Source organism: Barbus barbus, assembly GCF_936440315.1.
Source record: "Barbus barbus genome assembly, chromosome: 5".
NCBI classification, from domain to species: domain Eukaryota; kingdom Metazoa; phylum Chordata; class Actinopteri; order Cypriniformes; family Cyprinidae; genus Barbus; species Barbus barbus.
In genome coordinates, this window is record NC_136733.1 from 23,691,557 (window position 1) to 23,708,774 (window position 17,218).

Below are 17,218 nucleotides of genomic sequence, written 5' to 3' on the forward strand. Positions count from 1 at the left end.
AAAAATCAGTCATACAGGCTGATGTGAATTGTTGTTTTTGTGTGGCTTATTCTTTGAAGAGACATGACATAACAGATTTTAAAAGGGCCGAGGTTAAACACAGGGGAGCTGAAGCCTTAAACAGAGTATCTTATGTAAGTAAATGTCAATAAAACTGAATCACAGCTTGGCATTTCAGCACATCAACATCAAAACATTCCCTAAAATGTGTTTAAGTGTTGCTGCTGAAAACACAAATGACTAATATTGATGATCATGACTCATTCACCTGCTCTCTCTATCGGTGAAGCTGTTGTTGTAATGGTTGTGGGTGGTCAATAGACTGCAAAAGGCCCCTACTCAGTTGCTGACACCCACCAACTCCTTTGAATCCACATAAAAACATGTTTGTAGATGTTCTGCATTGTATACTTTGTGTGGTTTTGAAGTAATGGACGTGGCATTAATAGCAGGGGCGTGTATGATAGGATAGCATAATGTCTGAAAACAATCATTTTAATTAATGATACAGTGCATCTACTTCAAACATATACGCTATACCCACAGCAATATAACCATAATTCAAACATTCATACATATTTATTCATCTGCTCATCGTCACACACACTCTCACACATTCCCTGGGCCGCCCACACACACACACACCTCTCCCATGCTGTGAAGTTGTGAAGCCAGTTCCCGCAGATCCTCTTCACTGGCTAGAGGGTTGATTTGCTCTTGCACATCCACAACAAACTGTTGCCATGACATCAGCTGGTTTGGCCCGTTCAGTTTCCGCCAGGAAGGCAGAGTGGACAACAGCTTCTCTGTTAGCAGAGTCATTGGCCTGCAGGTCTGTGAAAACGACAGAGAGAGAGAGAAAAGCAATTTTACATCTCTTAAAAAATGCCAATGGGGTAGCTAAGTTGTTCTGAGTGGTTGCTAGGTAATTATTTTCTAACCCAAGTCAAAAGAACAGACCCCCAGGTATCTCTGATAGTCTCGTGCTGAAACACAGTCTAATTTTCCCCCCATTAAGTGAAACTAGGAGCAATAGTAGAAATCACCACTGATAAATGAAAGTCTCCTTTAACACCTCAAAGACTATATAAATTACATATTAAAAAACTATAGTAATTACTTCTTTTTTCTTCACAATATACACAAAAATCCAGACACAATATAATGGCGGATGAGAAAGTAATCTGTACAGGTATGTGTAGGAGTGAGAGAGACAGAAAGAGAGATGTAGGAGGAGAACGAGCAGAATGTATTAGTGAGGGATTGGAGTGTCAGTGCTTGATATTGTGTATTTCTGAGAGAGAACATGCATGCATGTGTGTGTGTGTGTGTGTGTGTGCATGGTAAAGAAAAGAAGAGAGCTTTATTATAGAGATCAGACCCAGATCAGAATAAAAAATGTGTTTACCCAAAAAAAGAAAATTCTGTCATTAATTACTCACCCTCATGTCATTCCAAACCTGTAAGCCCTTCATTCATCTTTGTTCACACAACACAGCTCTCTGCGTAAACAGCAACGCAAATGACACGTTCAAGGCCCAAACACATAGCAGGGACATTGTTAAAATATTCCATGTGACATTAGTGGTTCAACCTTAATTTTATGAAGCTACAAGAATACTTTTTGTGCACAAAGAAAACAAAAAGAATGACATTATTCAACGATTTCTTGTCTTCTGTGTCAGTCTTTGACATGTGTTCACGAGAGTAACACGACGCATAAGTGTGCATTCATCTGCTTGCAAACAAGGCACAGCGCATCCGGGTTCTACATCAGAATTCTCATAGCTTCATAACATTAAGGTTGAACCACATGGACTATTTTAACAATTTCCTAATGACCTCTCTTGGCCTTGAAGGTGGTAGTTCCCTTGCTGTTTATGCAGGGTCAGAAAGCGCTCAGATTTCAGCAAAAATGTTATTACTTAATTTATGTTCATTAAGATGAACAAAGGTCTTACGAGTCTGGATCGACATGAGGGTGAGTAATTAATGACAGAATTTTCATTTTTGGGTGAACTATCCCTTTAATGCCAGTGCTACCTTTAAGTAATTGAAATGATAAAGTGCTGGGAGGTGTAGTAGAATGGAGACCGATCTTACAGAGACGATGGTGCTGCGGAGCTCTAACAGAAGGTTTCTAAGCAGCTTCATGTCTTTGGAGTTGGACGCTCCTGCATCCATGACAAAGAGCTTCTCTGCAATATGCAGATCATTCCCAAACCTGAGAGGAAAAAACAAACAAACATTATAATCAGTTTAGTACTTTGGCTTATCCATCAAATCACTTTAATCAGTATGATCTAGTCAGTCAAAAATTATCACTTAATGTACTTATAGGTCTCATAGCTTCAAATTGACATTTTATATTGATTTAATCACCTGTTTCTGACTTCCTTAAGTAGAGATCTCTCCTTGTCATAGCTGAACTCTCCCCCAAACGATCGGGGCAGATTCACAATGTCAGCATGTGTGGCCACCAGGACCACACGCAGTGGATTCCTGATCTTCCCTCCAAAGGCTGTGGATACAACAAAGAGGCAGTTTTATTTTCTGTTCTTAACATCTTTGATCATTATGCATAAACTCAACTCTCAAATAAACTCAAAATATCTGAGAACCATAGAGCAAAAACTAGATTCCTAGATTAAGACTGATGCACCGACTCTAATGAAGTCTCTTTTGGCATTATCCATAGCACTATGGATGTGCCTGCTACAGTACTTACACAAATTCATCAACCATCACTACAGTGAAAGCAAAGGCAAGCTAGGCTGAAATTACTGAGAGAGTTTGAGAGAGACAAGAATGAGAAAACTACAAACAGCATTAATGAAGCACACAGAATGGAGAACAGTGAAACAGTGATACACAGAGAACAAAACTACATTTTCTAGTGAAGTGACATACTGCCAAGTATGGTGACCCATACTCGGAATTCGTGCTCTGCATTTAACCCATCCAAAGTGCACACACACAGCAGTGAACACACACACACCGTGAACACACACCCGGAGCAGTGGGCAGCCATTTATGCTGCGGCGCCCGGGGAGCAGTTGGGGGTTCGGTGCCTTGCTCAAGGGCACCTCAGTCGTGGTATTGAGGGTGGAGAGAGCGCTGGACATTCACTCCCCCCACCTACAATCCCTGCCGGCCCGAGACTCGAACCCGCAACCTTTGGATTACGAGTCCGACTCTCTAACCATTAGGCCACAACATGCATCAGCGCATGACTGTCAGTTTAACTTGTTCATTCAATACAAATATTTATATTAAAAATATTTAACATTATTTAAAATTTGTTCAAAAACAAGCACATGGGGAATGCAAAGGGTCTCAAGACATGCTTTCAAAAGCAGAAATGCTTTTAACTTGTCAGAGAACAAATATATGGTGCTCATGGTGTGAAAACAGCAAGACAGGATGCAGTAGTCAAAACATCCATCTAGCTTATATGTACACAGAAAAACCAAGTAGAAATAGCACAAATGGAATGTGAGGATGCATTCTGTGTGAACAAACTAAAATTTGGGGAAAAAAAAAAAAAGTTTGCCAATTATAGACATGTGTTGAATTACATGGAAATAAAACAAATTATATATCGACTTCTAAAGCCAGACTTTGTTGTGTCTATTTAATGCTTTACTCATTTGTCAAAATAACACAATATCGTGTAATTATTGCATTTAAAAAAAATGTGTCAATCAATTGAGGGGTAACTTCATTGTACAGTTGCCCATTGGTCTAAATATTAATAGAACATAAATATTGAAATATAAAAATAATTATTTTGTAAAGATTCCATTTTTCTGATATATATTTTTGAGATTAAAAAAAGCATAAATAATAACAAAATAATCAAAGAAATAAATAAATGACGCTACACAAAATAACTATTATAGTAACCAAGTAAAAAGGTTAAATTCAAAACAGAAAAACAGTATAACTGCTCCTTAGACCTCTTAATCGCACACTTCACAGCTTCAGCTGATCCCTGTAATTACTGTAATGGAAAGTCCTCTACAAAGGACGAGAAGAAATCCATACATTGTACACTGTAGTCTCAGGAGACACACACTTGCACATACCGATGTTGTCCTCTGGCAGCGTGAGAGCCTTCAGGCAGTTGAGCCAGAATGTGACCTGGTTCAGTTGAGTCTCGTAAGGCTCCTCTAGGCTGAATAAGACCAGATGAATGGCTGTGGTGTCATTCGCAGCAAAGTAGTCATATGAGCAATAGTAGACTGGATTACCAGAGAACTCCCATATGCTGAAGTCTCCAACACCTAAAAAATATTGCACAATACAATACATAAAATACACAATATCATTCAGAAGTTTGGGAAAGGAAGATATTTTTTACTCAGCAAAGATGCATTAAATAGTTCAAAAGTGACATTAAAGGCATTTATAAAGTTACAAATCATTTCTATTTCAAAACAATGCTGTTCTTTTGTTCTTTCTATACATAAAGAATCACAGTTTCCACAACAAACTATGCAGCACAACTGTTTTTAACATTAATAATAATAAATACTTCTTGAGCACAAAAAAAAGAATATTGGAATGATTTGTAGAAGATCACGTGACACTGGAAACCAGAGTAATGGCTACTGAAAATTCAGCTTTGCCTTCACATGAATACATTACATTTTAAAGTATATTAAAATACAAATCAAATGGTATTAATATTTCACACTATTACTATTTTAATGTACTTTTGATCAAATAAATCCAGCCTCGGTGAGACTTATTTAATATTTATCATAAACGACTTTTACCATTGACATTGGCGTTCTGGATGTCGATGGCTTTGGTGGCGGTGTCGTCAGCCGTGGAGAGAGCGTTATGAACAGGACTAAAGACCTCCAGCACTCCTTTAGTCAAACTGGGTTCAAACATCATACTGCGGCTACGCACACTGACGTTCTCACAGCCAGGGTACAGGTTAGAGATGCTGACAGACACTACAGGCACACAACACACAAACAGGGAAGCAAAAAGAAAGAAAGACTGTAAACTAGATGGAATTGCCTTCTTATAATAGATAGCAATATATACAATAAGGATATGTTTGTAGCTAAAGGATAAATTATGTAATATGAGGGTTCATAAAATGTAATGAAATAAGCGGTTCAAAATCAATTCTTAAAATGTGGAAACCCACCACATGGGGGAGCTCTTTCCTAAAGGCCTGATTCCAGATTTCCCAGTGTTGAAAGAAAAATAAATATTTAGTAAAAGGTTCTCGTTTGCCGATATATATTTTTTGAGATTTAAAAAAAAAAAAAAAAAAACTGTTGCCGAGTGGATAAAGATATGGACAGGTAATGGACAAAGATTTTATGTTAAAAAAATCCACAAGAGATGAGCCAGTATCACTATATATATACATAATTAAAATAGTTCAGCTGGGAAAAACTAAATTCCTGAAAAAAAAACACAGAAGTGCTAACAGCCATTTTAGTTGGAGAAATAACATGAGAGAGTCAGATGACTCAAACTCTTTTTTTATACCTTGCAAAAGTGTTAGTCACACTGTGCTGCATATGTCTCGCACAATCAACGCTTTCCACAGAACTTTGGTTCTCTCTAAAAACTTTTCTAATAGAAACCTAGAGACAACTTCCTCAATTTGGCTGTGGCAGTAATTGTGAGAAAAAACAGTTAGCTTCACGTGTAACGCATTACATTGATGTGATTGCGCTCTGCAAGGATAGCGCTATATGACGTGTGTTAATCTGGGAATGAGTGAGGAAATGAACAAAGTTGGCCCAGAAAAATATACTCCAAGTTACCCATCTTAAAGGAATAGTTCACCCAAAAATGAACATTTGCTGAAAATGTCCTTACCATCAGGCCATCCAAGATTTGCTTCTTCATCTGAACAGTTTAGGAGAAATTTAACATTACATCACTTGCTAACCAATGGATCCTCTGAAGTGAATGGGTGCCGTCAGAATGAGAGTCCAAACAGTTGATAAAAACATCAAGTAATCCACACTACTCCAGTCCATCAATTAATGTCAAACGAAGCAAAACGCTGCATGTTTGTAATAAACAAATCCATCAAGGCCTTTGGAAACTTAAAACTGTTTTTAACTTCAAATCATTGCTTTCTCCAATGAAAAAGTCATCTCGTCTGAATCAGGAGAGAAATATGCACAGATCAAGCATTATTTATAAGTGAAAACAGACCAAAACAGTTGTTAACAAATATGTTGGTGGATTTTGATGTGAAAGGACAACAGGGGATAGACCTTTTCACTGGGGAGAGCATTATTATGGATTATGGACTGGTATTTCGGCCAGAAATGACAATTTAAAGGTAAAGCGCCTTGATGGATTTGTTTCTTACAAATGTGCAGCTTTTCACTTCATAAGATGTTATTTGATGGACTGGAACCTTGTTGTGGATTACTGATATTTTTGTATCAGCAGTCTGGGATCTCATTCTGACGGCACCCATTCACTGCAGAGATACCATTGGTGAGCAAGTAATAATACTAAAATAATACTAAATTTCTCTGGATGAAGAAACAAACTCATCTACATCTTGAAAAGATTAATGAATTTTCAGCTTTTACGTAGATGAAGGAAAACTCATCATCCTACCTGCAGGTTTGGAGGTGACAGGTGAGGCTGGGTGCCGGACAGGGTTGGTCAACCTGGTCCTCCTCCTCCTGAAGAAACTCCGCAAGATGCCACACTTCAAAGACTCTACCAGAGTGCTCTTCCCTGCTCCCGAGTGGCCGAACAGCTTGAGTTTGATGCGAGGTTGGAGGGTCTGTGTAGGCCGCAGCTGCTGGATGTAAATGCTCTTATGGTTGTCCTGTAAGACCAGTCACAAAGGGTATGTAAATTAACACAATCCAATGGCATTACAATATGACATATGGACCAATGACAATGTTAATGTGTCTGAGAATAATAAGTGTAATTAATAGGCTCTTAATAGCTAGTATTCAGAGTCCTCTAGCTGAGCATAATCCACTTTTTAAAACAAATAGCAAGACACTAAATGCCATATATTCAATCTCAAATTAAAAGATTTCCAAAATCTAAAGTCAAGTCTGTGGTTAATAGATAAACCGTTCATCTGAACATTAGATCAAATCTGACTTGACTGAAGGAATAAAAACAGCAAGATTTAAAAAAGAAAAATGATGTAGAGTGAAGGTCAAATTAGATGTGAAATATCTTAGAATATGTAAAATCTCTTTTTAGTAACCTTGAAAATGTTTTCGCCACATTAAAGGACTACACAAGAGCTTCAAAACACCATCTGTGATTTTAGTGGGATTAATTAGCAGATAGGATGCCATGTTTGAGAGGCTGCAAGCTTCAGTTATAATACCAATGCACTGATTGACTACCATATTATTGTACCGTCATATTTACATGTTATTCCATGGTACTTTAAAGAATACCACAGTACATATCCAACAAAACATATTAAGAACATGCCACTATACAGTTCAACAATGCCTATCCACGTTTAGTTCTGAAAGTATTTTCCCATTCATTTTCCCATATGGATTTCACAACATCTTACAAACTTTGATATCTACATGGAGTTGGATTTTGGACCAATGGGGGTTACCCAGTATCACTCAGACCAATAGCAGATCAATGGGTTAAAATATATTCTGAAAGTCAAATATTTATTTAAAAAATATCAAAATCAGCATACATTTCAGTGGGGGTCATTATTGAGTAAAACTGACATCTCCAGCAGGTGTCATATAAAATACAACAAGGATCTCATAAGCCTTCACAAATCATTCATGTAATGCAAATTAATGTCTCTTGAGTCTCAGTGAGATGAATAATAAACAAAGACTCGCACCTTTTTCAGCTTGGCCAGCAGCACTGCTACATGCTCTTGCTGCTCTGCAATCGCGAGATCCTCCGTTGTCTTCCCATCCTGCGAGAGACAATGACAGTGATGGATAAACTGCAGCTTACAGAACATTACAGGCAATGCAGGGCCCGTCAGCATCCAGTGACACAGATGAATAAGTAAAGCTAGATAAATAAAAGTCTGTCAGCCTTTCATCTGCTCAGTATTACCAGACCACCACACTAATAAAGCTCTGATAGATACAGAGATACACAGAGAGAGAGAGAGAGAGAGAGAGAGAGAGAGAGTTTGCAGGGTAGGGTGTAAAAGAGAAAGTGAGAAGAGAAGAGAGAGAATATCACCTAACAGCGCAACAGCGTGACTCACAGTACATTACAACAGCAGGTACACTGATGATTATTGCTGAAATTAATGACAGGTGTAATGCTGCCTTCAAGACTTATTAGATGATTGTACTTACGAAATGGGTGTATATAAAAGACACCATAAAAATCAGTCCAAAAAATAGTAAGTCAGAACAAGTGTGGCGTCCTGGCACAGTCAATTCGCTCATTTGCAACAGTTTCATGGGATTGCATGTGATTCCGTTCTGCCTGACTGTGGCTCTTGTTGAAAGAGAGTTGTGATATAGTGGGTAATATTTTCCTTCAACTGGTCACCCACCAGCTCTCACTTCTGCTGCGATCTGTCTGTCCGCCCATGGAAAAAGTCTCTTCAGCTGCTAGTCTATTTAGCGCCATACAGTTCAGGTGATGTCAATTACACCACAGAATAAAATATTGCCTGGCTCTTAATATACACTCACCTAAAGGATTATTAGGAACACCATACTAATACTGTGTTTGACCCCCTTTCGCCTTCAGAACTGCCTTAATTCTACGTGGCATTGATTCAACAAGGTGCTGAAAGCATTCTTTAGAAATGTTGGCCCATATTGATAGGATAGCATCTTGCAGTTGATGGAGATTTGTGGGATGCACATCCAGGGCACGAAGCTCCTGTTCCACCACATCCCAAAGATGCTGTATTGGGTTGAGATCTGGTGACTGTGGGGGCCATTTTAGTACAGTGAACTCGTTGTCATGTTCAAGAAACCAATTTGAAATGATTCGAGCTTTGTGACATGGTGCATTATCCTGCTGGAAGTAGCCATCAGAGGATGGGTACATGGTGGTCATAAAGGGATGGACATGGTCAGAAACAATGCTCAGGTAGGCCATGGCATTTAAACGATGCCCAATTGGCACTAAGGGGCCTAAAGTGTGCCAAGAAAACATCCCCCACACCATTACACCACCACCACCAGCCTGCACAGTGGTAGCAAGGCATGATGGATCCATGTTCTCATTCTGTTTACGTCAAATTCTGACTCTACCATCTGAATGTCTCAACAGAAATCGAGACTCATCAGACCAGGCAACATTTTTCCAGTCTTCAACCATCCAATTTTGGTGAGCTCGTGCAAATTGTAGCCTCTTTTTCCTATTTGTAGTGGAGATGAGTGGTACCCGGTGGGGTCTTCTGCTGTTGTAGCCCATCCGCCTCAAGGTTGTGTGTGTTGTGGCTTCACAAATGCTTTGCTGCATACCTCGGTTGTAACAAGTGGTTATTTCAGTCAAAGTTGCTCTTCTATCAGCTTGAATCAGTCTGCCCATTCTCCTCTGACCTCTAGCATCAACAAGGCATTTTCGCCCACAGGACTGCCGCATACTGCATGTTTTTCCCTTTTCACACCATTCTTTGTAAACCCTAGAAATGGTTGTGCGTGAAAATCCCAGTAACTGAGCAGATTGTGAAATACTCAGACCGGCCCGTCTGGCACCAACAACCATGCCACGCTCAAAATTGCTTAAATCACCTTTCTTTCCCATTCTGACATTCAGTTTGGAGTTCAGGAGATTGTCTTGACCAGGACCACACCCCTAAATGCATTGAAGCAACTGCCATGTGATTGGTTGATTAGATAATTGCATTAATGAGAAATTGAACAGGTGTTCCTAATAATCCTTTAGGTGAGTGTATATCCACTGACCCAAAATTTGATTTTTTTTTTTTAACATTACAATACAAGTGTTTTAAAATATTTTAAAATGTAATAAATACCCGTGATGACAAAGCTGAATTTCAGCAACCATTACTCCAGTCTTCATTGTCAAATGATCCTTAAGAAATTCTAACATGCTGGTGCTCTAAAAACAATTCTTATTATTATCAGTGTTGAAAACTGTTGTGCTGCTTAATATTTTTGTGGAAACCATGTTACATTTTTGTTAAAGATTATTTGATGAATACAAAGTTCAAAAGAACAGCATCTATTTGAAATAGAAATCTTTTTCAACACAATCAATGCCTTTATTATCATGTTAATCAATTGAATGTGTCCTTGGGGAAAAGAAATAGGGATGCACCGATACCACTTTTTCCAGTACTCACCCGATACCGATACTTTTATTTTTGGTACTTGCCGATACCGATATTTCCATTGCATTTGTACATTTTTTAAATATTGGCTACAGAAACCAAAAGAGTTGGTATAATGTAAATTGGTCAACTTCATTTATCAAATAGATACAGTCAAACCTAAATTTATTCAGACACCTTTAACATTTCTCACATTATCCCAGTTTATTGGCTATAGTTTATGGTAATAAAATATGACAAGAACGGTTTACAAATAAACTCAAAATTATTCAGACAGCCATTAGTATGACAATATTTACACAACTATCAATAGTTTTTCGGGCCACCCTTAGCCTTAATGACAGCCTGTAGTCTCCTGGACATGCTGTCAACCAGGTTCATGCAAACCTCACCTTCAATTTTTTCCCAGACTCGGTCTGAATAATTTTTGTCACAGTTATGTCACAGTATGCTTTATTTTGCTATCCTCACTTACATAAATGAACTATAGGGTCCTGCACCCACTAGTGAAAAATATCAAAAATTATATTTGGTCTCTGAATAATTTTTAGTTTGACTGTATATCCTTTGGTTATTTTCACACTCAATTAATTTTTATGTGCAATTATGCACATTAAAATGTATTTTACAAGTTTTTGTTACTTTCACTGTTCATTTGTTTCACTGTTCTCTATGGTGCATCATCTTTAATTTAATAGCATTAGAGCTGCTCCATTACAGCGGCTTAGTACTTTTTGCTGTAATAATGCAGGGAACCACTCGTTATAAATCTCCTAACTGTGATAATTTCAGAAATAGAAGTCTCGTTTTTTTTAAATCTGAAACATGCAGCGATTTAAATTCCAAAGCCACTCATATAATGCATAATCACTCATGAAGCAAGCAAAACGCGCACGTATTTGTACTGGTGCAGAAGGAGAGGGGCAAGTACAGTAAGGCAGGCAAGGCAAGGCAAGTTTATTTAAATAGCACATTTCATACACAGTGGTAATTCAAAGTGCTTTACATAAAAGAAAGTGAAAGACATTAAAAATCAATAAAAACATGGAAATAAAAATAATAAAAACAAGGAATTTTAAAATGATATAGAAATTGATTTAAAATAAATTTTAAGAAAATGATTATACATAAAATTCATTGCAGTCAGTTCGGACATATAGCACAGTGCTCCTTCAGTACAGCCTAGCTAGCGCATTTCACACAGGCTGCTAGTTTCACTTTCGCCAGAAAGTCGTGTATGCTTAAGGTTGAAACTAAATGATGTTTATAGTGAATGCCCCTATAAATTGTCTTAAATTTATGATTTAGTTTTAATCCAAATGATGCGTGCTAAGTGAGCGAACATCAATAAAGATCACAAAACAGAAGTGCATGCTCCCCCTCGTTAAGTAACTTGTGCATTGTTTACTTACTTGTTCTTGACACATCTGACCGAACTACAAACTTTCCAGTGATGTCTGTGAGAAAGGGATATTCACTTGACAAGCTCGCGCATCTGAGCCGCCACGCGCTCAATCCACTCAGCGTGCTTTGCTTATCAGCTCGCGGACATAAGCTATACAGGCATTAATACTGAATGTTTAACATTATTCACTGCATACATCTGCTTCGTAGACATCCTTAATCTCTAATAACTCCATTCTGCTGCCTGTTGTTCTGTTGTCTGTGTTTCTTTGTGTGAATATGGCACTTATAACATGCTGTGTGGTATCGGTGTTTGGTATCGGGGGCATTTTAACATGTACGAGTACAGGAGCTCAGCATTGGCCAGTATCGGTATCGGTGTATCCCTAAAAAAAAAAAAAACACACACACACACACGTTGGTTTTTGTGGTTTATGGGGACTCTCCATAGGCGTAATGGTTTTTATACTGAACAAACTGTGTGTGCTATTGCCCTACACCAACCCTACACCTAAACTTAGCCCTCACAGGAGACTTTGTGCATTTTTAGATTTTCAAAAAAAACACCATTTAGTATGTTTTGTAAGCCTTTTGAGCCTTTTTACGGGGACATAGGCAGTGTTCTCATAAACCTTCATATTGTAATACCTCTGTCATACCCATGTCATTATACAAATTTGTGTCCTCATAAACCACATAAACATGCGCACACACACACACACACACACACACACACACACACACACACAACACACAAAGAGATTGGTTTCAAAACACTAATTTGAGTAAAAATGTGTTTTCTTTACCAAGAAAGTGGCAAGATGAAAAGCACTATTTTCTGTTTCAAACTTTCACATAGCATCATTAGGTTATAATAACATTAAAAATTCAAATCCAGATTTAGATTTTCAAAGCTTATTATAAAGATTAAAGATTAGAATTATAAAAACAGATTTTTTCCCCCAAAATGCAATAAATCCATGACACGTTTTTTTGTTTTTTTAAATGCAATAAATCCATTGAATAAATATAAATGTTATTTTTCATAATGAAACTGTTGAAAATACACAACAAAGCAAGTTGATCCACATATGACAGCCTCTGATCTTGGTAAATACTAATATTATATACAGGCACTGGACTAAAAATACATTCAATCAGTCATCGCTCCAAAAATGAATTCAAAGGGTCATCTTGTTAATGCTATAAATTAATTACAACAATAAAAGTAAATTTCATCATGAACAAGAACAACAATATCTCATTAGACCACAGATATTCCAAACTGACATTTCCCTTACATTCAACTTCCAAAAGTGCATTCATCTTTACCATGTTACATTCATTTAGTTGACTAGTGCTATACGCTGTATTAACAAAATCATTAATGGCATAAATAAAAACACTTACACTGACAAGCTATGCAATATTGCCTTCAAAATCGAATGCGATTCATCTGCGATTATGAACGCGATATTGCGTAGCTTGTTAGTGATCTATGTGTATTAATGCTGCCTTCACGTGCTATCGGAATTTGGAAATTGGACATGAACGGCCTCAAGTCGTATTTACTACTGGGAAATTTGGAAATAATTTTGATACCAGAGTTTCCGAGGTCATAAACTTTCAACATGACAGAAGGGACAACCATTGCTGCCGTCACTGCTGTTCTCACAACAACTACATCCCTTTGTCTTGTCGGTAAGGTAGTGTATTTATAGGCTAGATATGAACGATCATTCGAAGCATATTGTATGTTTTATAAGCAGTAAAATAAGCATGTATTTCATGAAATTCCAGAATTGTCAGCCTATCCTAGGTCAGATATTTCATTTCCACAGTTATTCAAACAACGAATAAATTATATAAATTATAGCCACACACATAGGCTTCAGACAGTAGTAGCGCTTACATCACGCGCAGATCGCACGCACAGAATCATTCAGCGCGGAAATGTATCGTCAACACTATTCTGTGATTTCTCAATAAAATAGCTTAGAAACTGCATATATTTCTTAACTAAATCCCACAGCTTCCCTACTAGTAGAGATACGCTGCCAGGTAGAATTAATTCACACACGCAATGTATCTCTCACTAATGCATTCATTCATACGAATGTAATCTATGTGCTACTTATCTGTGTCTGATTTAGAACGAGCAGAAATCTGTGAGAAATAAAACGACCAAAGACGAAAGAACTGATAAAAATAAACTGTTATAGGAGCAATAGCCATGTGGGCAATCCTGTGTCATATGCCATAGTTGTGCACAAGGTGTTTGTCTCAGCTCCAGACTTATTTGTTCATTAATGATGTCATCAGCGACTAGTCGACTTCGACTCCCATCCATACACACACACATATATATAAACCTCAGTATTAGCCATCAAATTAAAAATCTAATAAATTGAAACCTGGAAGCTTTGCCTCCATAATACGGCACTAATGAGCTAAACCCCACATGTCATTTATATCTAGCAACCCCCCTAGAAAATGGTACTCATTTAAGGCAGTTAACGAGAACCGACCAATCTACATTTCCCATCATTTTACTTGGTAGCACTGGAACAACAAAAATACATAATGAAAGCATCAATTATACAACTAGTGCACTTCCTATGCTGTCTTGTTTCACGAGCTCTATAACAGCTATTTGTCTTTGTCTGGAATTGAAAAAAAAGAAGAAAAAAGGAAATACAAATCTGCATTTATTTTATTACAATCAAAATGACACACATGGGAATGTCCCAAGAGGCTGTGATGGCAGCACATGTGTGATTGTGAAATCAGCATTAGGAGACCCCAGCTGTGGAGGAGGAATGACTATCAGAGAGAACCTGCCTGAAGGAAGTATTTTCCAAAGAAAAGTCATATGTAAAAATGCTGCAAAAACATACAAACTCAAAGAGAGCATTAGAAAAACCTTGAGACTCTGTACATTAACCTCAGGGCAGTCTTGGTTCCCTGAAAAAAATCTGTTTACCCAAAACCCACCACAGTCGCAGCCCTCGACCAAAACCATTAATGATTTAACACCTCAGAATACATGTACACAATCTCACACACAGCAACACAAACCCACACCTAACACCTGGGGCCACAAGCACAAGCAAACCACACAACCAGAAACAGCTGTGTTCCTCCTCAAACCGATGGGGACAAATTAACCAGCCTCCCTCTGAAAGGGAGCCCCCACACACCCCACGCAGATGACAGCGAAAGGGGATGTGGTGAATGGAGCAGAGGTGTTAAAGCACTGATGAAAAGGATAGTAATGGGAAAGCTTTTCTGCACCGTAATTACTCTTATCTAACGTGGCTTGATTAAACACAAAGCTTTCCTGCCAATTAGACTTCATGAGATATGACTGCAAAAAATTCTGCACAAAACAGCCCATTTTCTTATTCACAGACTCTCTTTGTGTCTGTCTGCTCGTCTCCAGCACAGCTATGTGTCCCCATGAGGATGTGCTTGAATTCAGTTTATTGATTCATGGTTGTCTCCCAAAAGATGCCTAAAAATCTCAAGGCTGAATGGAGCATCCTCACGTGAGAGAACCAAATCTAGTGTTTGCTTGACACATTGAGACTGCAGCTTATCATAACCGTATTGGAAAGGGAGACATGAAAAATATACGAAGAGATGACATAGTAGACAGTGAACCATCATGCTTGGGCTTTTAGCACAATCTACAGAGTTGATAAAGTGGCAATGTGATTGGTTACTGGCCCAAGTCTCTAATAGGGCCACTCCCAAGTCTCTAATATTTTGATTCCTAGATGTTTTTCCCCCATTTTATCATAAAACAGGTGAAAATCATAGTCTGAAATCTACATACACTACTGTTTATAAGGCCACTGTTTAGGTCAGTATGATTGTTTTTGTAAGAAATTAATCCTTTCATTCAGAGGGAATATATTGAATTGATTAAAAGGAACAGTAAATACATTTATAAAAGTAGAAAACATTTCTATTTCAAAATGCTGTTCTTTTTAACTTTATATTCATCAAATAATCTTAAAAAAAAATGTATGACAGTTTCCACAAAAATATTAAGCAGCACAACTGTTTTCAACATTGATAATAATAAAATAAATGTTTCTTGAGCAGAAAATCAGCATATTAGAATGATTTCTGAAAAATCGTGTGACTGTAATAAATTACTTATTAAAATAGCATAAAAGCAGAAAACAAATAAATGCAGCCTTGGTAAGCATATGAGACCTATCTAAAAATTGCTTACATTTTACAACAAGGTCCCATTACTTAACTTTAGGTAATGCATTAGCTAACATTAACAATGAGCAATACATTGGTTACAGTATTTATTAATCTTGTAAATGTCTGTTAATAAAATACAACTGTACATTGTTAGTTAGCCTGGGCCCCATAAATAACAGTAAATTTGATTTTAATAATGCAACATTTAATAAATGTTGAAATTAACATTCAGAAGTATTTTTCATTGTTAGCTCATATAATGCAGCGATGTAGTTAAATAATCTTACCAACCTCAAATATTTTGAACAGTAACGTATAACCTAACAAAACAGTGAGAAAAGGAGCAAAATATAAAGTGTGAAGGCCACATTAATCAATGGCGTCCTATATGTGGAAGCAATTTTTATTTCTTTCTTAAGCCGCCGACCCATACGCCTCTGGCAATGAATTATGGATTCTCAAAATTCCCGTGTGCTGTAACATGCACTGTGCACCAGCCACTATACAATATTAACACAGAGGAGGAGCGCTTTGAGATGGTGTTGAGTAAAGGGGTATGAGCGAGGGCCATGTGGGCCGGCCGAGGGGAGGCATGCCGGAGATTATTGGTTGAAAACATACATTGTTTAGGATGAGTAGGTTGGGGGTTCATTGGGGCATGCTGTCCTTCACCGCTGCTGATATTGAAACAATGATTCTCCACTGGCACATTTTAATTAAAAACCTTCACTCTAACAAAGAACATTAATGCACTAGGCTAGAACTTCTGTAGAAGGCACATCTTTAGATTACAGACTAAAGAAATGCACAAATACCAGACAGATATATCCTGACAAACACAAAGACTCAGAATGAGTTCAAGTTTATTTGTATAATTGAATGAGTTAGATTAAAAATCAGTCACTCAAAGGAGGGACACCCACACAATCACATAAGATCACGCAAACCTACAGCAACCAACACACGTTCTATGGGAGAGGCACTATATGAGGCAAGACACAACTGACTGAAAGACTAAGGACAGAATGGTAATCTAGGCTGTCCTGAATGATAAATGAACACTTATTTAAAGAGATAAAGAGGCTGCAATTTGATTAATGTGCTAAGAGGGCAGGACACCTTAATATCTAACACTAAAAGAAGACAGCAGCCAAACTAAACAAAAAAAAGCTTTTGAGAGCATGTGACACACACACACACACACACACACACACACACACACGGAGCTTGAAATGATTCACTGTTTCAAAGTGCTCCAATCGGATCGCGTTTCACGAATCATTTGATTCAGATCGGGACTTCATAGTG

General features: G+C 37.7%; 1 protein-coding gene across 1 annotated transcript in view; it reads right to left on the reverse strand.

Annotated features, from left to right (window-relative positions):
- LOC306870192 (death-associated protein kinase 1-like) overlaps positions 1–17,218 on the reverse strand; it is a 68,209-nt gene that overhangs the window by 3,757 nt on the left and 47,234 nt on the right. Inside the window, exons 19-25 of the mRNA XM_079417305.1 lie at positions 7,850–7,927; positions 6,616–6,832; positions 4,782–4,967; positions 4,089–4,286; positions 2,383–2,521; positions 2,104–2,224; positions 646–834 (exon numbers count right to left, since the gene is read on the reverse strand). Of these exons, the coding sequence (XP_079273431.1) occupies positions 646–834; positions 2,104–2,224; positions 2,383–2,521; positions 4,089–4,286; positions 4,782–4,967; positions 6,616–6,832; positions 7,850–7,927 (1,128 nt within the window). The remainder of the gene's footprint in view (positions 1–645; positions 835–2,103; positions 2,225–2,382; positions 2,522–4,088; positions 4,287–4,781; positions 4,968–6,615; positions 6,833–7,849; positions 7,928–17,218) is intronic.